This window comes from Emys orbicularis, chromosome 14, assembly GCF_028017835.1.
Source record: "Emys orbicularis isolate rEmyOrb1 chromosome 14, rEmyOrb1.hap1, whole genome shotgun sequence".
NCBI lineage: Eukaryota > Metazoa > Chordata > Testudines > Emydidae > Emys > Emys orbicularis.
In genome coordinates, this window is record NC_088696.1 from 44256781 (window position 1) to 44278439 (window position 21659).

The window sequence follows — 21659 nt, forward strand, 5'->3', positions numbered from 1 at the left end:
CCATGCCGCTCAGAGCAGCATGTCTGGCAGCCGGATGTGGCCCACCTCTGCTGTAGAAGGATCCTTATGTTCTTGCTAAGCTGCAGCTGGCCAGTAGAGGGCAACATGCACAAATACATGTAGTGTCTGATCCTGTTTCCACTGAAGTCGGCGTCCAAAACATCCCTTTACGTTAACAGGAGCAGGATTTGGGCCCCAAACTATCCACAGCAAATGTTACTAAATCATCTGTTTTCTTTAAATATGACTGCATATGAATTTTATGGAGATTGAACAACGTGGAAAGTAGTAATTTTTGTGAGCTAGAGGGAGACAAAGAAATGTGAATTCATCGGAATTCCATTTGGGGTATTTTTTTAATGACTTGTAATTCTCAGACAGGTTGCACTTTCTTCAGATTTTGCAGAAACATCTTTCTTGTGTTTTAAGAATAAATCTTGCAGTTTTAGGACCAAATGAAATTTCCAAGTTCATGTATATATTGGTGCTTCATAACAAAAGCTGGCTGCCACCATATTGTTATTACTTTATTTTCATGCTTTTTAAAAATAAATAGTTCAAGATTGCCTTTGCTATTGTTGGCAACTGTGTAAAGTGAGACTATAAGATGCATAAGCAATGAATAATACCAGTGTACATCCTGCCTTTGGGATTTACAGATTTTTTTAAGTATGTAGTAGGAAACGTGCATATCACTTAATCTCTCCTCCCCCTATCCCTTCCTTCCCTGAAACTGGCACAGTAGTTGTTTCACTTCAGATTGTGTTCTACTACTACTTTGGTATTAACGCTGTTACCAACAGTATGTCAATAGAATGTGAACCCAAAGTTCTGCTCGTTTCCATGTTAGAGTATCAGTGAATGTAACGAGTCCCTATTGTCTGACCATTTGTCTTCAGTCTGAACTTCTGTCCCATCAATTTGTACTGCTTGTTGTCAAAACAGTCATCTAAGTGACCTCGTAAAATACCTTTCTTGTTTCTACAGCAGGAAGGCAAAATGGAAAGCGAGACAATCGAAGCTATTGGGGAGGAGTCGGAAACTTTCATTAAGGGGAAAGAAAGAAAGACCTATCAAAGACGCCGTGAAGGTGGGCAGGAGGAGGATGCTTGCCATATACCACCGAACCAAGCAGATGGGGGTGAAGTAGTGCAGGATGTCAACAGTGGCGTGCAAATGGTAATGATGGAACAGCTGGATCCAACGCTTCTTCAAATGAAGACTGAAGTAATGGAAGGCACAGTGGCTCAGGAAGCAGAGGCTACAGTAGATGACACACAGATAATAACACTTCAGGTTGTTAATATGGAAGAACAGCCTATAAACCTTGGTGAGCTTCAGCTTGTCCAAGTACCTGTTCCAGTGACTGTACCTGTTGCCACTACGTCTGTGGAAGAACTTCAGGGAGCCTATGAAAATGAAGTTTCCAAAGGAGGCCTGCAGGAGGGAGAGCCTATGATCTGTCACACGCTCCCTTTACCAGAAGGGTTCCAGGTAGTGAAAGTAGGTGCAAATGGTGAGGTGGAGACACTGGAACAAGGTGAACTTCAGCCACAGGAAGATCCCAATTGGCAGAAAGATCCAGACTATCAGCCACCAGCCAAAAAATCAAAGAAAACCAAAAAGAGCAAGCTCCGGTACACTGAGGAAGGCAAAGATGTGGATGTTTCTGTGTATGACTTCGAAGAGGAGCAGCAGGAGGGTTTATTGTCTGAGGTTAATGCAGAAAAGGTGGTGGGCAACATGAAGCCCCCTAAACCAACAAAAATCAAAAAGAAAGGTAAATTAACTATTCTTAAGTAGCTCTGTTTAAAATGTATTTGTCACAATGGGAACTTACGAAAGGGCTGAAAAAGAAATGACAATAAACTCAGCTAGACTGTATTGGGAGTAAAGCCCTTGTGTTAGTAAAAAAATTCCTCTGTTATTAATTAAAGCCATAAGTAAAAGCTCTCTGTTCTTCCATTTTCAGAGGAAGCTTCCATCTTCTGTTCCTGTGCTACGTAGCTGTTTACTTTGCTTTGAATATGATGCTTTGACCTTGTTGCTACTGTACAACTAGACTTGAAAGGGTTCTATTTTACTACATTTCACTGGATAATGTAGATATTTGTTTCTGAGATTTTAGTATTTTTATCAACAGTTTTACACCAAATGATAAAAACCCAGATACTGGGTTTTTTTAACCAATTACCAGATAAAATTGACAGCAAAAGAATGCAGTGTTTGTGTTTGATTTTCTCTTTTGTCCTGTGAGGACAGTGCAGGAGAAAAATGATTATTGACATGTTAATTAAAATCCTAAAACAATAGCTTATCACTGCCTTCTATTTCTAATAGAAAGTACAGTTCAATTTAGTTGCACAAGATTACTTTCCATGTAATAGTTTCATGGAACAAGGAAAGACTATTGAAATCTTGAACCTAACGTAGAGCAGTGGAGTACGTGGCTGATTAGAGTAAAGCTGGTTTACTTTGTGGCCAGGTGTAAAGAAGACATTCCAGTGCGAGCTGTGCAGTTATACTTGTCCACGTCGTTCTAACTTGGACCGCCACATGAAAAGCCACACTGATGAAAGACCACACAAGTGCCATCTCTGTGGTAGAGCTTTCCGGACAGTCACGCTGCTGAGGAACCACCTCAATACTCACACAGGTATTGTATGCAGAGCTAATGCTGTACAATCAGTAAAGACAATGTTTTAGTTACACGTCTTGTACAGTAGGAGTTTTATAGGATTCACTCTTTAGTATTAGTCCTTCCCTCCCTTGTATCTCCTATAAGATGAACAAAAGGACAGGGACCCCCAAGAGAAGAGTGTGAGGGGGACCAATACAAAATTATTTAAGTTTATATGGGAGAGGGAAAAATAGAAATGAATTACTTAGTTTTATTATAGAGGCTTCTTAAAGTACCCGTCTAATGGCGAATGGGAATGAGAACCAAAATAAAGCCACCACTCGCAACAAAGTGAGCAGTGGGGGAAGATGTTTCCATATTCCCAATTTATTCTACACACCTAGCTAAATGATTGGATTCTAGGAATAACCATGGGATCAGAAGACAATACAGTGTTTTGTTTATCTATATATACGGTGTTTCATTTAGCTAAATACATCCTTTTGATCATCCTCAAAAATTGTAAATCTCTTTAGTAATATGATGGCTATTTTACACAAAAGTGGCAACTTTTCAGTTCAAGCGCACAATATCTGTGCTACAGTGTCTCAGGTTTTTCAGATTATGAATCCAAAGTTTCTAATTTATAAAAGCGAAACTAGCATGTGTTGTTTTCGTTGGCTCATCACTCAACTTTAATATTTTCCCCCTCCTTCCTGGCTATACACATATAGGTACTCGCCCTCACAAGTGCCCAGACTGTGATATGGCCTTTGTGACCAGTGGAGAGTTGGTTCGGCATCGCCGTTACAAACATACTCATGAGAAACCATTCAAATGTTCGATGTGCGACTATGCTAGTGTAGAGGTACGTTTGGGTTAATCATTACCACAGAACCAACCATTCATGCCATACATGGCCAGGGTCTGCGTCAACAATTTCCATTAAAACATTTTATTTAGAGGAGTTTACACTTTGGCCATAAAAAGTGGTCTTTAAGCAGAAATTTTGTAAATAAGGCTTGTCTTTGAAAGCAAATGGTGAGATTAAAAAAAAAAATTAAAATAAAGAGAAATTGGTTTGTGGGTGGTATGTGCACAAAAAGCCTAGAGATTTTTCCCTACCCTTTGGGGACCCAATAGCAGAGTTTTAATGATAATAAAATTCAACATTCAGGGTTAATTAGCTAACCCCTGGATGTAGGAGGTAACAATATCTTGAGATAAATGTACTTCAAGGTTGGCAACACCCTCAGATTTAAGAAATGTGCTCTCAGTCTTGTACCATGCACTTGCTTGTTAAGAAGAATGAGCATCTGCGGTCAAAATGAGTCATGTGTGTTTTGTTTTTTGTTTTTTTTTCTTGCGTCTCTCTTCTCCAAAAGTCTGTCTTCTCATTCAAAATTATTGAAAAGCTGACTGGGAGGCGGCTTACTGGAATGTTCTTCTCCTTTCCCTAATCAGCACTGAAGCTGAAGGAGAGTTTTTAAAATAAATGTAACTTTAAAAAGAAATTACTCATGCTGGGTAGTAGGGAGAAGAGGCTTAGGCAAGCTAAGGATCAGCATGATTGACAGGAGTGGGACATGTGCAGTAATAGGTTGAGATGGTACAGGAAGAAATGGAAGTGGGCATTTCAGTCTCATTGTAGTTGCCCCTTTTTGATCTGAGTGGTTAGCCAAGTTCAGGGTGTTGTGGATGCTCCGGTTAGGAGGGGAAAATTATGATAGGCACGTATTTTCGTGTTTATTGACAAGGAGTGTACAAAGTTCTGTTTCCTTGAACATAGGAAGAACCAAACAAAAGAGATTCTTTTCTTACAGCCCCAAGCCTCTTTAGCCAGCACCACAAGCCCCTTCTTTAGGCTTCTGTCAGGATCATAGATTCTCCAGACTGCCTGTTTTATTCTGTGCTGTCTCTGAGCCTTCCTTCTCTTACTCACACTCACATTTCTGGGCAGCCTTGCATTTGTCTGGGGTTTTTTTGGAGACTGCTATTATTTCAGTCACTTCTTTACATTCATCCTGAATGAAAGATGGTGGTTATGCCTGATTCGTAACAGCAAGATTCAACCCAACCAACAGCGCCGTCTAGGTTCTTTTGCTGTGCAGTTACTGTGGATTTTTAATCTGAGCACTTTATGGATATGAAGTTCTGAGGGCTGCGATGAATGTAGTACAGTGAATTACATAGTGTAGTTGAGAAATAACCAGAAAATCACTATGCACGTCGTTCCCCTGAGCTAGCTTGAGCTGGGATTTGTAGTTATGGGTCAGTAACCATGCAGCATCCTCATACCCTCTAGCTGAGGCTATTCCATTTCACATCTATACTGATTCGTAACGTGGGCTGAACCTTTTGAGTAAGACAAGAAGTCAAAAACCCAGCAGAGTACTTCAGTTTAAAACCCCGAAACTTATCACTGAATTTCTTGGCTTGGATTCTGAAAGGCTGGCTTATTCATCTGTGCTAACACCAACCACATTCTTGGATTTCAGGTCAGCAAGTTGAAACGCCACATTCGCTCTCATACTGGAGAGCGCCCATTCCAGTGCAGCTTGTGCAGTTATGCCAGCAGGGATACTTACAAACTGAAGAGGCACATGAGAACTCACTCTGGTATTGATTCCATGCTTGGTTAATGTGCTATTGGTGCTTCAGCATTGGGCATAGAGGCTCAGGAATGCTAACGTATGCTAGAGCTCTCAACACACCTGTCACCATGAATCTGGCAAAATGAAAGATTGCTTCATGTTTATGTAGAAAAGGTGTAAAGTCTGCAAGTGAAGAGCATGCACCCGGGTTTAGCATCTAAATCGGTACATTGAACGTTTTTGTTACTGAATTGAGAAATGGGAGTTTGCTTGAGAGAGCCTGTCTCCAGTTTTGTCACAGAAAATTAAAAATCTGTTTAGCGGAATGAGAGCTCTAGAATACAGGCATACCATAAAATAGAAGGGTAATATAAATCAGTATAAATCTCTGAACATCAGTGTTTACCCCACTTTCAGTCTTCTCGCAGACATTCAGGGTCACACTTGTTCAATGTTTGGTACAGGAGCATTTCACTAAACTAGTTTGTGAAAATCCCATGGATAATTGACACCAAACACTAGTGCAATACTAATATTGCTGCTAAAGTGTGAAGGAAAAAATGTCTTGTAACTGTGGGGGGGGAAGGATATTGGCACTTGTGAAAGCAAAAATCTGATAGTGTGTGCTAGATCCTTACATGTTGCACATTAGCCCCTCACAAAACTCTTACTGTACCTAAATCCTCAGCGAGGCAGGTCTGTTTTGGAACTAAGGTGATGAGATGCACAGTGGTTTTGTGATGTGGGCAGGTGTGTAGTAGGGGACTGAGACTTCCCTAAACTCCTCTAGCCTGTGAAAGGGATAGATCACCAGAGCACTAAAATATTGTGCCACCAAATCCACATTTTGACGGTTCTTTCCAATTTAGGTATATTTTTAATTAGACAAGACTGGTTAATAAAACTAACTTCATGCACTAAATACTCTTTCCTTCCCCTGCTAAAGGAGAGAAGCCTTATGAATGTTACATCTGTCATGCTCGCTTTACCCAGAGTGGCACCATGAAAATGCACATTTTACAGAAGCACACAGAGAATGTGGCCAAATTTCACTGCCCCCACTGCGACACTGTCATAGCAAGAAAGAGTGATTTAGGTAAGTACCGCTTAACCTGGTGGTGAAAAATGTCTTTGAACGGACCAGAGTTGATAGAGGAGTTTTCACAAGGCACAGGGATTAATATAGACTAAATTCCGTAGGCGGTAGATTCTTGTGAGTGGTGCAAAATATGACACTTACTGACCTGAGTGGTGTTGGACGGTAATTTGTTGATTTATAATAACCACCCCTTACTGTGAAAACTATTGGTTGCTTCTTATACTGTTCCAGTGTGGCAGCATGCTTACCAAGAATACAAAGCAGGCCGCCAGTATGGTGCCCATAGACATGCACTTACTGAGCCAAAATAAAAATGTTGCTTGCTGGCTCTACAGAATTTGCTGTCCCTGCCCATCTAAGGGTATTAGACTGGCTCAGTGAGTTTAAAGGCAAAAATATGCTATCCTAAACTAAACTTGGAGCAATGAAATGACTGTCTTCTGGGCAGCAGTCCCTCCGCTGTTTTTCATAGAAAAGAAATCCGGCACATTAAATCACTTGAGATAGTCATTGTACACTGTGTGGAGTTCTGACAGGGATAATAAAGTCTTGCTGGATTGTAGCAGTGCAGTTCCCTTTGCTATGGTTAAGTCTTTCAAGGTTTGTTTTATAAACTGCTATTGTCACAAGATAGTGAGTTGACAGTAGTTCTCTGGTGAAGTGTGGCACAACGTGGCTGGGTTCCTGGCACTCCCATTTTGACTTGAATGATCTATTCTTCTCACTTTCACAATTGTATGGGTTTTTTTAACCTCTTTCTCTCTCTCTCTCTCTCTCTTTCCCGCCCTCCCCCCCCCCCCCACCCGCCCAAAGTAAATGGAAGGGTCCAATTGAAACCCACAAAGCAAAGAAACCACTAACGCCAAACTCTGTCCTGATACTCTCACTGTTTTACCTTGCTCGTTTTGCCACGTACAAAAGTATCTGCCTGCCTTGCATTTTAACTCCTACTCTTCATAGGACATAGTTTTGTGGTTTAATAAATCAGATATTTTAATGAGCTTATTAATGAGCTGTTAGTTCTTGGAGGCTTTCCCAGCAAATTAGTATATGTACATTTAGATTGGCAATGGAAACAAACCTTTTTGGTGAACAGGAAAACAGAAATTTGAGGAAGAAATTGCTAATCATACATGGTGCTGTTAATATAATTTCAAAGTATTAATAGGGCCCAGGCTTCTAGCTTCCAACCAGATTATATAACAAAAGCACCCAAGAGGATAGGTATTAAGAGAATATCTTTACCAGCTGTAATATAAGGAGAGCAAAGGGTTAAAGACTTTTTCTTGTGTTATTAGGTGTTCATTTACGAAAGCAGCATTCCTACATTGAGCAGGGCAAGAAGTGCCGTTACTGTGATGCTGTGTTCCACGAGCGATACGCTCTCATCCAGCATCAGAAATCTCACAAGAATGAGAAGCGCTTCAAGTGTGACCAGTGTGATTATGCATGCAGACAGGTAAGCCTACTGGTGATTCCAGAGAGGTTGGCTGTTCATGCAGCCCTTGTGAACATCCAGAGCAGCATTCTCATCCAGGCACAGCAAATGTGGGCTACAAATCAAACATTAAAGAAGAAACTACTAATCTTGGTAGCTGATCAAATTTGATGCCTTCTCTTTTCGTCTATGTTAAGGACTGATATAGGAAAGTGTAGTGCCCTTTTACACTGGCCTTAGCTTCCAGCTAAGGGTCTCTTTACAGAAATTATCTTCTAAAGAAGACAAAGAATGGAATATGTTTGTCACAGAACTGGAGTATTGGCTGGCACAGGGGAAAGAAACTGCAGCTAGGATCCTGGCAGCTGAATGTAGCATGGATGGAGATGTCCCAGCTCACCTAAAGGAGCATCTTCCCCTCCCCTCTCCTCCCAGATGCTGCTCTCAGAGTGAAATATTAGAGCTCTTCCCCCTATTAATGACAACTGCTAACCTTTTGCATTCATTTGTCTGAGTTCATATTCATTACTGCTCTGTGTTTTGCTTACTCTTCTGAATGAGTTTCTCTCAATGACAGGAGCGGCACATGATCATGCACAAACGTACCCATACTGGAGAAAAGCCTTATGCCTGTAGCCATTGTGATAAAACCTTCCGTCAGAAACAGCTCCTCGATATGCACTTCAAACGTTACCATGACCCCAACTTTGTCCCTGCTGCCTTTGTCTGTTCAAAGTGTGGGAAAACATTCACTCGCAGGGTAAGTGAGCAGACCACAATTTGAATTGATCTCTGTAAGGGGAGGGAGACTGTTCCATAAAACAATAAGCTGTAAGCGTGTGTTTGAGAAGGGGAGCTGGACGCAGCTCATGCTTAGATTTAGTGTATTCTTTGCAGCAGTAACCACCTAAGGAAACTAAAAAGACAGTTGATGGCAAAACTCAAAATAAACATACATTAACACAATCACTGGTTTCTCTGGATTCTACATAAGTGGGAATTTTTAATTTATTTTTTGTAAGGAATAAGCTATCAAAAGTATAACTTGGCTTGTAAATACAGGCCTGCTACCTGGTTTTGATTTCAGTGTTGTTTTCCTTTCCCTGATTAGAACACCATGGCTAGACATGCAGATAATTGTTCTGGCCCAGATGGTGTAGAAGGAGAGAATGGAGGGGAGCCTAAGAAGGGAAAACGTGGGAGAAAGAGAAAGATGCGTTCTAAAAAAGAAGATTCCTCTGATAGTGGTAAGAGCACTGCGTAATGAACTGGTTAAATGTACCTAGCCTTTTGTACGAGCTTGTAGTAAACCATCTCTTTTCTATTGGTACCTTACTAGTCAAGACTGTTTTCACTGGAAGTCTACAACATAGTTATTGCACATGCATTTCATTCCCCCTGGAATGCTATATTGTGTGAGTGTACACATATAAGTATAACAACTTGAATTTTTACCATCACTGACTACAACTGTAAATGGCCTATGTTCTACATGTGTCTCAATATACTCCAGCTATTGAGACTGGCTTTTGGGGCCAGTTTGTGTCGTGGATAGGGCAAAGATGCAGCTCAGGCTTGCTTTTGAAGGATAGAGTTTTATTGCTGGATGGGGATGAATGAGATAGATAAGGAGGCTTCTAGCTACAGTATGTAGTAAGTGGGTTTCTCTGGCTTCTGGCGGAAGTTTAGATGGGGTGGATGTTCCGTATTGTATAAGGATAAGAAATGGTGTTGCTGTGCGCCATGTGAATGAGTAGCTGATCTGGAGGAGAGTCTGTGCTAGTAGACAGTGGCTCTTAATTTCTCTTTACAGTAGATGAGGTGAGGACTTGTAGCTATTGGAGATGACATACAGCGACTGGAAGGAAGGTGGTTTCCTGTGGACAGAGGATGGGATTTGATAGTTGAGGTTTCATAGAACACGAGTTCAGAATTCTCTGGCTTTCTAAGTGTAGTTGTTTTAAAATAAGTAGCACCTTCCAATGTTCTGAATCAGTTGAAATATCTTAACTTTATTTAGTTTTATTGTATTTATTTGTATTGCTGTACATCTGGAGGCATCAGGGCCTCATGATGCTAGGCACAGTACAGATGAGGAAAAACAGACCCAGAGAGGGGAAATAACTTGTCCAAGGTCACGCCGAAGATCAGTGGCCGAGCCAGAAATAGAATGCAGGTCTTCTGAATACCAGACCAATGCCCCAGCCACTCACTCCTTGCTTGGGAATTAATGTACTTTGTTTCTTTTAGAACGTGGCTAAATCTTTTTACCAGGAGAGCACTTTTTGCATTCATAAATTCCTTGATTCTGACCAATTGAGAGCTTACAAACTCTGCAAGCTGGTTCTGGCACCTGGAAAGTTGGGAGCTAGCTGGCAAGCGAACAGATTAGGCTGGGGTGGCATGCACCCTAGTGCAGAGAGGATTGCACCAGCTGGGGAAGTAGGGCATGAGTTGTCATACCTGTCTTCTTCCAGGACATGACTAATTGAAAAGAGGCTCATCTCTTTCACTCCTACTCTCAAGGTGTCCAGTTGTCCTGCCTGCCTACTTTCTGCTTCCTAAGCTACCCAGGGCCTGTAGCTTCCATCTATTAAATAAATTGGCACCTTTATGTTTGTGCTGGGTTCCAGGGTTGGACTGTATACAATAATATATACATGCACACGCTCCATTCAAAGTCCCAGATGACCCTGGTTTTGCACAACTGATTGACAAATTTGCCATTGAGTCATTGAACTCCTGTGGGGGGAGGTGAAAATTTTCTGAAGCAGAAGCCCAGCTGCAAGTCAGGGAGAGGTGAGGGAACCACTTACAGCTCTGGACTGTTTTTCCTAATTGTTCAGGTGAACTGAAGAGTAGAGTTGCAAGGGGTTGATGGAAGAGTCCACTGCCACCTGACTCTCTCTCTCTCCTAGTGGGAAGCATTCATGTGTGTTCACATGCACACTGACAACCAGGAGCAGGACTTGATAGGACCGCTGGCAGCCAGCACATACTGGCTGAGAATGGAGATTAGCACTGATGTCTAAAGGGTTAACAGTCAGTTTATATACACTTCCAGGACCCAATGGAATGTTTTATAGTCGATAACTCAAAAACTGTTTGCCTGCACTCTGAATTTTTCCACTTTGAATGGAAAAGTATTGAAGTCCTGGTCCTCAACTGAAGAAAACACAGTTGGTGTTTCTAGACCAAGCATTTGAAAGATGATTTTCCAAAGCAAAGACTCTCCTTGTCAAACCCTCAAGATGGCTTATGTAGTTAATGTCCAAGGGAAAAAGTCATCTTCCTGACAGAACATGCATGAGAAATGTCTGGTGGAAAAGGCTTTTTCAGGAAGTTAGAAAAGTGGGGTCAAAATAGTGCTTACTGTGCAAACCTCAGTTGTAAAGTTTCATAGTAACACAAGTCCTTAAAAGATAAGCTATGTCTTAGAGGCAAAGAGAAGAGACTACAGCAAGAGAAGTCTTGTGGTAGAAACTATCAGCTGTATAAAGAATTTTATTTTGTCCAGTAGTGCACACTCTCCAGGTTTGGAAGGAGCTGTGTGGAGTAGGCTGGCCAAAAATCTCTGCTAGAAGAGTGGTGGCTGAACCAAGACTGATTATGTACTGAATACTTTTTAGAGGTTTCACAAGGGGCTGAAAATACTTCCTGACAAATGGAATGCAAAGTGTCTGGACTTTCCAAGGAGTCAGAATGCACAGAGGTAATACGCTAATGTGAAATGTACAGCACGTGGGCAGGAGTTCCTAGCCCAGTCTGCACAGAGAAGTTACGTCACCCAGAATGAAATTCATGCTGCATGAAGACTATTTCTTAAACCTGCAGCTGAAAAAATGATCTTAAGTGCTATACATGTTTGTGCCACTGGTAATGCATAATTACCATGAGGAAAGCTGTGATGAAATTGGGCAGATAAACAGAGAAAATATCAAATGTGTTTAATTGTTCTAGTGTGTCTCTTTCCCTCCCCAATTACAGATGGTATTAATCTGGGATCTAATAACCCTGGGGTAAAATACCACAGCGCACACATACTCAATGGGAGGGAAATGTTTGGAGAGTCGGAATGTGGTGAGAACAAACAGCCTAGCAAAACCTGAGTTTGCAATGTGATATGGTGGCAATAAAGCCAGTGCACCTGGGGCTGCGGATGTCCATAGCATAATCAGGATAATGATAGCTTCTCTCGTTACAATGCTGATAGGGTTGTATTTAGAATATTTGTGTGCTCTGTGGTGTTACGTGGCACTGGGTGCCTTGAGCACTAGCAGCACACCAACACAGAGGAAGTACAGCCAAAGCCAGATACAGTGGATTGAGGTTTATATTTTCCCTTCCCATTCAAAACGTCACAGAAGGGAGCAAAATCATCATGGTATCTGTGCAGTGGCCCCACCACCCCCTCTCTGTGGAACCAGTGGCAGTGTGGAGCCCAGAAGACTTCTGGGCAGCCTTGTGGAGGAATTCTTCACCCAACAGTAGCCATCGTAGCACAGCCAGGCTAGTATTTGTACTGGTTCAGGGCTGTTCTGTGGACCCTTCTGATTGGGGGAGGGGTGCTTCTACAGACATTAACTTGCTCCAGCTCTTATTGCATTTTTCCCACAGTTGGTTTAATGGAAGCTTGCTGCTTAGTGTGGCTTCTCCACGGGCCACACACACACTCTCTCACTCTCTCTCTCTCTCTCTCTCTCTATGCAACGGGCTGTGTATATTCTTCTGTAGAGGGGAGGCACTTGCATAGAGGTTGGTCGCAGCCATTTTGCCCTCCACACAACCTCACTCTCACCACATCTTTTCCTGAAGCTTGTTCCCTTCAACTCTGCATAGCAGGATGGGCTGAGCATAGGAGTTTCAGGGGTTAAAAGGGTGTTGACCATATTATCTAATGCAAGCATCTGAAGGGAGGAACTTTAGGAGGAGGTAGAATTGTTTAGGATGCTCCAATGGGATAGAAATCAAAACCATTAGATTAATTATTCCAAGAAAAGTTTGGAAAATCATTTCCTAGTAGTGAGATTTGTCAGGCTGGAGTAGTCTCCTAAGAGAAGAGGTGGAGGCTCCATCATGAGTCACTTAAAACCAGACAAAACCCCTGAGAATATACTGTGTTAGATAATCCTTCCTCAGCCAGAGATGGCTAGAGAGACTTCCTGTCTCTCTGAGCCCCCTCTATCCTAATGAAGCAGGGTAACAATAGCGAGGATTCTGGTGCCATCTCTTGGCAACTGAATTGTTCCCATACGTCCTGCTCCTTTCTTCCCCTTGAGTTCTAAAATGTTTCACAATGATACCGGTAATCACTGGTACTGGATATGGGACCATGTTTTCTTTTTCCTCTTCTGGGAGATTCAGTTTCCAACCTTCTAAGTTGAATAACTCAGTATTGAAAATCCCTCTAATGAATTCCTTGTCGCTAGCAGGTTCACTTGCCTTCGCTGCCTTCATTTGAGTGGAGGTGGGGAGCTGATTCCTGCTCAGAATGATGAAGGGTTGGTTCTTACTCCTTGTAGAAAGCCAGGGTTGATGTTTTGTCCCGGCATAAACCAAAGATTTATCCTGTTTTCTTTCTGTTTTTTAAAGAAGAAAATGCTGAACCAGATCTGGATGACAATGAAGATGAGGAGGAGACAGCAGTAGAAATTGAGGCTGAACCGGAAGTGGAGCCAGTGGCTCCCGCACCACCTCCTGCTAAGAAACGAAGAGGAAGGCCGCCAGGCAAAGCCAACCAACCAAAACAACCCCAGCGTAAGTTACTGCCTGACCTTCAGAGTAGCATCCAGTGTGAGCAGCTCCTCATGTGGGTCTCTGTGCACCTTCCTAAGGCTTTTCATTCCACTTGAATGAATGGGGTGTTAGGAGTGATAGTGAAGATAATGTAATATTCAGGCCTGTCTATTTGGCTGAGATAGAATTTGGGGTCTTTGCCCATTTGACTTTTGGTATTTTTATATTCTTACTAATACAGTAACTCCTCACTTAACGTTGTAGTTATGTTCCTGAAAAATGCAACTTTAAGCAAAACAATGTTAAGCGAATCTAATTTCTCCATAAAAATTAATGTAAATGAGGGGGTTAGGTTCCAGGGGAAAATTTTTCACCAGACAAAAGACTATATTTTACACACACACACACACACACACACACACTCTCTCTCTCTCTCTCTCTCTCTCTCTCTCTCTCTCTCTCTCTCTCTCTCTCTCACTCTAAGTTTTAAAAAAACAATTTAATACTGGTACACAGTGATGACAATTGTGAAGCTTGGTTGAGGTGGAGGAGTCAGAGGGTGGGATATTTCCTAGGGAATGCCTTACTGCTAAATGATGAACTAGCAATTGGCTGAGCCCTCAAGGGTTAACTCACACTCTACAAGGCAGCACGAACACAAGGGAGGGGAGACAGCATTGCAGACAGACACACATACCATGTGTGAAAGAGAGAGATGCGCATTTCCCCTTTGAGTACGCTGACCCTACTCTTAAGTACACTGCCTTGTTAATTAGATCAGCTTGCTGAGACCGCAGCTGCTGCCAGCAAGCTCCCTCCATCCTGAGCCCTGTCATGTGTTCCCCCTGCTCTATGGAAGATGGGGTAAGCGGGGTGCAGGAGCAGGGGGGAGAGGGACACCCTGACATTAGCCCCGCCCCCCTTCCCCCCCACCCCACACAGCAAGCAGGAGTCTCTGGGAGCAGCTCCAAGGCAGAGGGCAGGGGCAGCACATGGCAGTGTGGGGAGGGACAGCTGAACTGCCAGCAAATGATAGCCTGCAATTGATAGCCTGCTGGGCAGCTGCTGCACAGGGAACTTAGGGGAGCGGGGAACTGACAGGGGGGCTGCCGGTCCACCCTGGTTCCAAGCCCCCACCAGCTAGCTGCAATGGGCTGCTCTTCCTGCAAGCAGTGGACAAAGCAGGCCGACTTTAGAAGGGAGCATTGCACAACTTTAAACGAGCATGTTCCCTAATTGATCAGCAACGTAACAATGAAACAACATTAATCGGGACGACTTTAAGTGAGGAGTTACTGTATTTAAATCTGAAATTTCCTGGTGTTGTAATTGTAGGGGTCCTGTCCCAAAAAGGAGTCGTGGGAGTGGGGGTCACAATGTTTTTGTAGGGGTGGTTGCAGTACTGCTACCTTTACTTCTGTGTTGCTGTTGGTGACAGTGGTGCCTTCAGAGCTGGGCAGCTGGAGAGCAGTGGCTGCTGGCCGGGAGCCCAGCTCCAAAGGCAGAGCCACTGCCAGCAGCAGTGCAGAAGTAAGGAGGATGGCATGATATGATATGATATTGCCACTCTTACTTTCTGCACTGCTGCCTGCAGAGCTGGGCCCTCAGTCAGCAGCCACCACTCTCTGGCCGCCCAGCTCTGAAGGCAGCAGCGCAGAAGTAAGGGTTTTACTGGTACGGTATTGCCACCCTTACCTCTGCACTGCTGCTGACAGGGCGCTCCCTTCAGAGCTGGGCACCCAGCCAACAGCCGCCGCTCTCCAGCTGCCAAGTTCTGAAGACAGTGCAGAAGTAAGGGTGGCAACACTGTAACCCCCCTAAAATAACCTAGTGACCCCACTGCAACTGCCTTTTGGGGTCAGGGCCCACAATTTGAGAAATCTGTATAGTATAGGGTAAAAGCCCACAAAAGTCCAGATTTCACAGTCCATGGTGCGTTTTTCATGGCCATGAATTTGGTAGGGCCCTAGCCATGGGTTACAAAAGAGGTGGTACTGCAGCCCCCTGACCCAAGACCCTCCAAAATGGAACATGACCCTAAATTGGTAAGTGGTAGGACCAAGGGTGTACACTACAGGTATAATTATGCCTGCTAAGAAAGAGAGGGGGAACAGGGACACTGGGAAGGTTCTGTGGCATACAAAGCTATGGATATGCTTACCTGATTAACCCCAATAAACATGGCATTGCCTGCACTTAGGACTTCTGTCTTCTGCTTTGTCTGTGTGACAAGAACCAGGGGAGGGGGAAGGAAAAGCCCTTACCATGGAGCTGAGTACTTTTTAAAATCTGCTCTCTCGCTCTGTATCATTTTACTGAGGCACCTTAGTGTGGTTGAGATCCTCCCTGCAGGACTCAATGCAAGACTCCTTTTGGTGTAGGCATTTCCTGACAGAGTTATGGAGCTAATCAATCGGAGGCAGTTCTGTGAAAGGAGGGGAGGAGAGTTATCTTTTCTTCGCAGGTTAACATGCTTCCAATCTGTGTAAATTGCTTCCAGGTGCTCTGGCGAATTAACCACTAAAAATTTGTAACAACAATAATAATCAAGTTTACGAAACAGCCCAGATCATACGCTAAAAACTAGTGTTTACTTTCATTACATTGTTCATTATGGTAGTACAATGAGCATCTCTCGGTGCTATATGAACATAGGTAGACATGGTCCTTGCCCAAAGGGGTGACGTTGTAAGACTAAAGCCCAGTAGAGGGTTGTACAGAATCCAAGAAAAATATTCATATAAATCACACTTGAAGGGTGAGTCTGTTCCCCTCTTCAAGGAATGGCTGCCACCTACTGTCCTCCTGTGTACTCAAGGCCAAAAGTGCTGTGCCACAAGGCACTGAATCCTGTTTGTCTAAACATTTACACTGTACTCTGGTCTTGAACTCCATTTGCTAACTGGTGTGATGCTGCAGTTGAAATGTTTAGTCAGCGAACACCCATATAATCAATATGGTATTGTTAGTTACTCTGCTATGAAACAATGTATTTTATAAAGAACAGGAGTACTTGTGGCACCTTAGACTAACAAATTTATTTGAGCATAAGCTTTCGTGGGCTACAGCCCACTTCTTTGGATGCATAGAATGGAACATATATTGAGGAGATATATATACACACATACAGAGAGCATGAACAGGTGGGAGTTGTCTTACCAACTCTGAGAGGCCAATTAAGTAAGAGAAAAAAAACTTTTGAAGTGATAATCAAGATAGCCCAGTACAGACAGTTTGATAAGAAGTGTGAGAATACCTACATGGGGAGATATGTTGCCCCATAACTGTCAGCATACAGCAGATACTTGTGTTGGCAACACAACTGCATGTAGAGGCTGCTGCAGGGAAGCTGTGTAGGGAACTTGTGATACTTGCGGATGAGTGGGAGGTAGGTCTCATATTTTTGGCCCCCCCCATTCTGAGGAGCATGTGCCTCTTGAGGTCAGCCATGAAGAGGCTGGGCTCCTGTGTTCCTGGAAAATTGCCTTTGTGAATTCCCATTTATGGGGTATGGATCACTGAACTTGTGCTGAATGCCCCTTCTCGTGCAGGGCATTGAGCCTCTTACCACTGCTGTAAACAGTTACAGTTCACCCCATTAGTAAACCTCCAGGCCAGTGAGCACTGCTGAAACCCAGGGCTGACCTTGACTCTACTAAAAAATTGGGGTACTAATTCAAATGATATTGCAACAATGAGAAATGCTTAGCAGTGGATTCTGGCAGCACATAAATGCTGTTAAGATGTTGGGGCCCTGATTATCATTGGTAAACAAGGATTGAATTTGTGAAAAGATGGTTAATATTCTATGTTCAGTTTCAGTAATAAACTATCCGGCATGGAAAGCAACTATATAAAACACTTTTGAAGAGTATCTATTTTAACATACCCCCTGCCTGTGAAACCTGTGTTCTGATATATCCCTTTTTTCCTTGCTAGCTGCAGCAATCATTCAGGTTGAAGACCAGAATACTGGTGCAATTGAAAACATTATAGTTGAAGTAAAGAAAGAACCTGATGCAGAAACAGTAGGGGAAGAAGAGGAAGCTCAGCCTGCTGTAGTGGAAGCTCCCAATGGAGATCTCACTCCTGAGATGATTCTGAGCATGATGGACCGGTGATGGAGGAAAAGGCCAAGCTTGCTGACTGAACTGGCCTGGGCTGTGTTTAAACGGCTCAAATCTATTTTTCCTTTTACCTTTTTTCTTGGCTTTGGGAAATGCATCATTTTAGACCATTTTACCAAACATACTGGGAAATAAAACTTCAAAATGATGTTAGAATGTGATTTAACTAGAACTTGCTGTTTTATGTTAGCGTTACAGGATCATGGAGCATTAGAATATATGTTGGAGTCCTTGAGGGTTTCCCCGTGAGATGCTCGATTCATTTTGCTCTGAACTGCATTGTAATGATGGTCCAAGGACAGTGTTTACATGTAACAAGTTTTAATACACAAGTGGAAAAATGGAAGCCCTGACTAGAGTATGTGGTACACCACTCTGGACTTGCCCTTCGAGTTCCCAAAGTCCTCCAGCCTTCTTCTCCCAGTAGTGTTTTTAACTGTAAATGCAGACTGGGGAGGGTTCTAGACTTTTAAAATGCTTTTGGTTTTGCTTTGCCCCACTGACTAGCTCCGGTTCTCCGAGTCAGCCACACACGGTAGTTTTGGCATGCTCCAACTGGTTTCTGTCCTCATTATGCTTTGCTCTGGGCAAAGCATTTCTGCAATGGTCAAGCTTGTAAATAACTTTTTTTTTTTTTTTTTTTTACATTTTAATCTTTTTCCATTAATTAAGAGGTATGAAAAAATGCAGATTAAGAAAACCCCAATGTTTTAATGACTTGCAAATTAAGTGACAAGAGAATTGGTAGTGTAAATGTTGGAAAAGTTGTTGATAACCAATCATGTAGAAGAGACAGGTACCCAGACTATTGTCGCAAAACAACGGAAGCCCAACCATGAAATCTGGTTTCAAAGCACATGGAACTGGCATTTAAAACATGTATAATTAACCTTTTCAGTTATAACTTCACAACTACATTTTCTTTGCTCTACTTTGTAGTTGTGTTTTGTGTTTATGAATCCTATGTTAAGACAGAAGTGGTGATTTGCAAGTGGATCACTGCAGCCCTGGAAACCTGGGCCAGGAAATTTTACTAGGTCAGTAATGATAAAATTTTGGATCTCTAATAAAAAGACAGCAAAGGAATAATGTGAAATACAAATGATGCCTGTATATGAACTGTCACATGTTAAAATATGTAAGCTTTTTATAGAGCCTCAGTCTTGCTGATTTCAAACAAATTTTTCTTCTATGTATCGCTTTTAAGAGAGCTATCAGTTTAGCTATCAGACTCTAGGTTGATGCATTTTTGTACTTAGCTGTACTGTGTGATATTTTTCATTATTTTAGAAAGCCAACATGAGAAAAAAAACTGTTATAAAATATGTAATGGGGTTTGAAAGCTGGGAAGGAGAATATACTGCTGTACAGCTAATAAATAATAATGGATTAACATGCATGCTCACTGGCTGTTTCCTTTGTACTGTTTAACCTGGAGACAAGTTTCTGAGCTGTCCTGTGACTACCTACGGAGAAATTTCTCCTCCCTCTAGAAGGACACGGAGCAGCCTGGAGTTCTGTCTGCGGCAGTGTGCACAAGAAAGAAGACCTTTCTCATCATACGAAATGTGGCTGAGTGGATGTTCAACACAACCCCAGTGCTAGAGAGCCCTGCTGTTTGGAATGCTGACAGTCAACTGCACGTGTTCACATGAGCACAAAGCTCTGGTGGGCTTGGCTCATGTTCTCATCCAGGAATTGCATTTAGGGATTGTTAGTGGGTGGTTAAAGACAATGTTTATATGAAATCTAGTCCATTCCCCAAAATGAATTTGAAAGTACATTTGTGTATAGCACATGCGCCAGGCCCCTTGTTGCTTATATGTTCCCATCTGCTTAATTCTAAATGTTAACCCTGGCGAGTCCTAGCAAGAAGCGGGTTAAAGAGGTCTGAGTGGCCCTGCAGCAGTCTGGGAGGTAAGAGCAGGCTAGGTGATAAAACAAGGTTGTACAAGATCTGACTCTTCAAAACTCTGTGGAGTTACAAATGTAGTTAGGGTGGGGGTGCACTGGTCTGTCTGTGTGGAGAGCTCTGGGGTGGAATAGCGGGGGGTGCTGGTCAGGATGGGGGTGCACTGATCTGTCTGTGCAGGGAGCTCTGCAGTGGAATAGCAGGGGGTGCAGGTCAGGGTGGGGGTGCACTGGTCTGTGGGGAGCTCTGGGGTAGAATAGCGGGGGGTTCAGGTAAGGGTGGGGATGCACTGGTCTGTCTGTGTGGGGAGCTCGGGTGGAATAGCGGCGGGTGCAGGTCAGGGTGGGGGTGCACTGGTCTGTCTGTGGGAAGCTCTGGGGTGGATTAGGGGTGCAGGTCACTGTTGGGGTGCACAGGTCTGTGTGAGTGGGGAGCTCTGGGGTTGAATAGCGAGTGGTGCAGGTCAGGGTGGGGGTGCACTGGTCTGTCTGTGTGGAGAGCTCTGGGGTGGAATAGCGGGGGGTGCTGGTCAGGGTGGGGATGCTCTGGTCTGTCTGTGTGGGGAGCTGTGGGGTGGAGTGGCAAGGGGTACAGATCAGGGTGGGGGTGCACTGGTCTGTCTGTGTGGGGCGCTCTGGGGTGGAATAGCGGGGGGTGCAGGTCAGGTTGGGGATGCACTGGTCTGTCTGTGTGGGGAGCTCGGGTGGAATAGCGGGGGATGCATGTCAGGATGGGGGTGCACTGGTCTGTGGGGAGCTCTGGGGTTGAATAGCGAGGGGTGCAGGTCAGGGTGGGGGTGCACTGGTCTGTCTGTGTGGGGAGCTCGGGTGGAATAGCGGGGGGTGCACGTCAGGGTGGGGATGCACTGGTCTGTCTGTGTGGAGAGATCTGGGGTAGAATAGCGGGGGGTGCTGGTCAGGATGGGGGTGCACTGGTCTGTGGGGAGCTCTGGGGTAGAATAGCGGGGGGGTATAGGTAAGGGCGGGGATGCACTGGTCTGTCTGTGTGGGGAGCTCTGGGGTGGAATAAAGGGGGGTGCAGGTCAGGATGGGGGTGCACTGGTCTGTGGGGAGCTCTGGGGAGGAATAGCAGCGGGTGCAGGTCAGGGTGGGGGTGCACTGGTCTGTGTGGGGAGCTCTGGGGAGGAATAGCGGGGAGTTTAGGTAAGGACGGGGATGCACTGGTCTGTCTGTGTGGGGAGCTCGGGTGGAATAGCGGGGGATGCATGTCAGGATGGGGGTGCACTGGTCTGTCTGTGTGGGGAGCTCGGGTGGAATAGCGGGGGGTGAAGGTAAGGGTGGGGCTGCACTGGTCTGTCTGTGGGGAGCTCGGGTGGAATAGCGGGGGGTGCAGGTCAGGGTGGGGGTGCACTTGTCTGTCTGTGTGGGGAGCTCTGGGGTGGATTGGGGTGCGGGTCAGGGTGGGGATGCACTGGTCTGTCTGTGTGGGGAGCTCAGTTGGAATAACAGGGGGTGCAGGTCAGGATGGGGGTGCACTGGTCTGTGGGGAGCTCTGGGTTGGAATAATCGGGGGTGCAGGTGAGGATGGGTGTGCACTGGTCTGTCTGTGGGGAGCTCTGGGGTGCAATAGCAGGGGGTGTATGTGAGGGCGGGGGTGCACTGGTCTGTGTGGGGAGCTCTTGGGTGGAATAGCAGGGGGTGCAGGTCAAGGTGGGGGTGCACTGGTCTGTCTGTGTGGGAAGCTCTGGGCTGGAATTGCGGGGGGTGCAGGTCAGGGTGGGGGTGCACTGGTCTGTCTGTGTGGGGAGCTGTGGGGTGGAGTAGCAAGGGGTACAGATCAGGGTGGGGGTGCACTGGTCTGTCTGTGTGGGGCGCTCTGGGGCGGAATAGCGGGGGTGCAGGTAAGGGCGGGGATGCACTGGTCTGTGTGGAAAGCTTTGGGGTGGAATAGGGGTACAGGTCAGGGTGGGTTGCACTGGTCTGTCTGTGTGGGGAGCTCGGTTGGAATAGCGGGGGATGCATGTCAGGATGGGGGTGCACTGGTCTGTGGGGAGCTCTGGGGTGGAATAGCGGGGGGTGCAGGTCAGGGTGGGGGTGCACTGGTCTGTCTGTGTGGGGAGCTCGGGTGGAATAGCGGGGGGTGCAGGTCAGGGTCGGGATGAACTGGTCTGTC

The 21659-nt window shown here is 44.6% G+C and overlaps 1 protein-coding gene across 1 annotated transcript; it reads left to right on the forward strand.

The window, feature by feature from the left end:
- Positions 1–996: 996 nt before the first annotated feature.
- CTCF (CCCTC-binding factor) lies at positions 997–19013 on the forward strand. The gene is made up of 10 exons (XM_065416352.1): positions 997–1780; positions 2486–2656; positions 3355–3488; positions 5119–5239; positions 6161–6310; positions 7612–7772; positions 8329–8511; positions 8863–8998; positions 13344–13508; positions 17427–19013. Exons 1-10 carry the CDS (start codon positions 1000–1002, stop codon positions 17606–17608), a joined length of 2184 nt encoding a protein of 727 aa, XP_065272424.1. The 5' UTR covers positions 997–999; the 3' UTR covers positions 17609–19013.
- The last annotated feature ends 2646 nt before the right edge of the window (positions 19014–21659 follow it).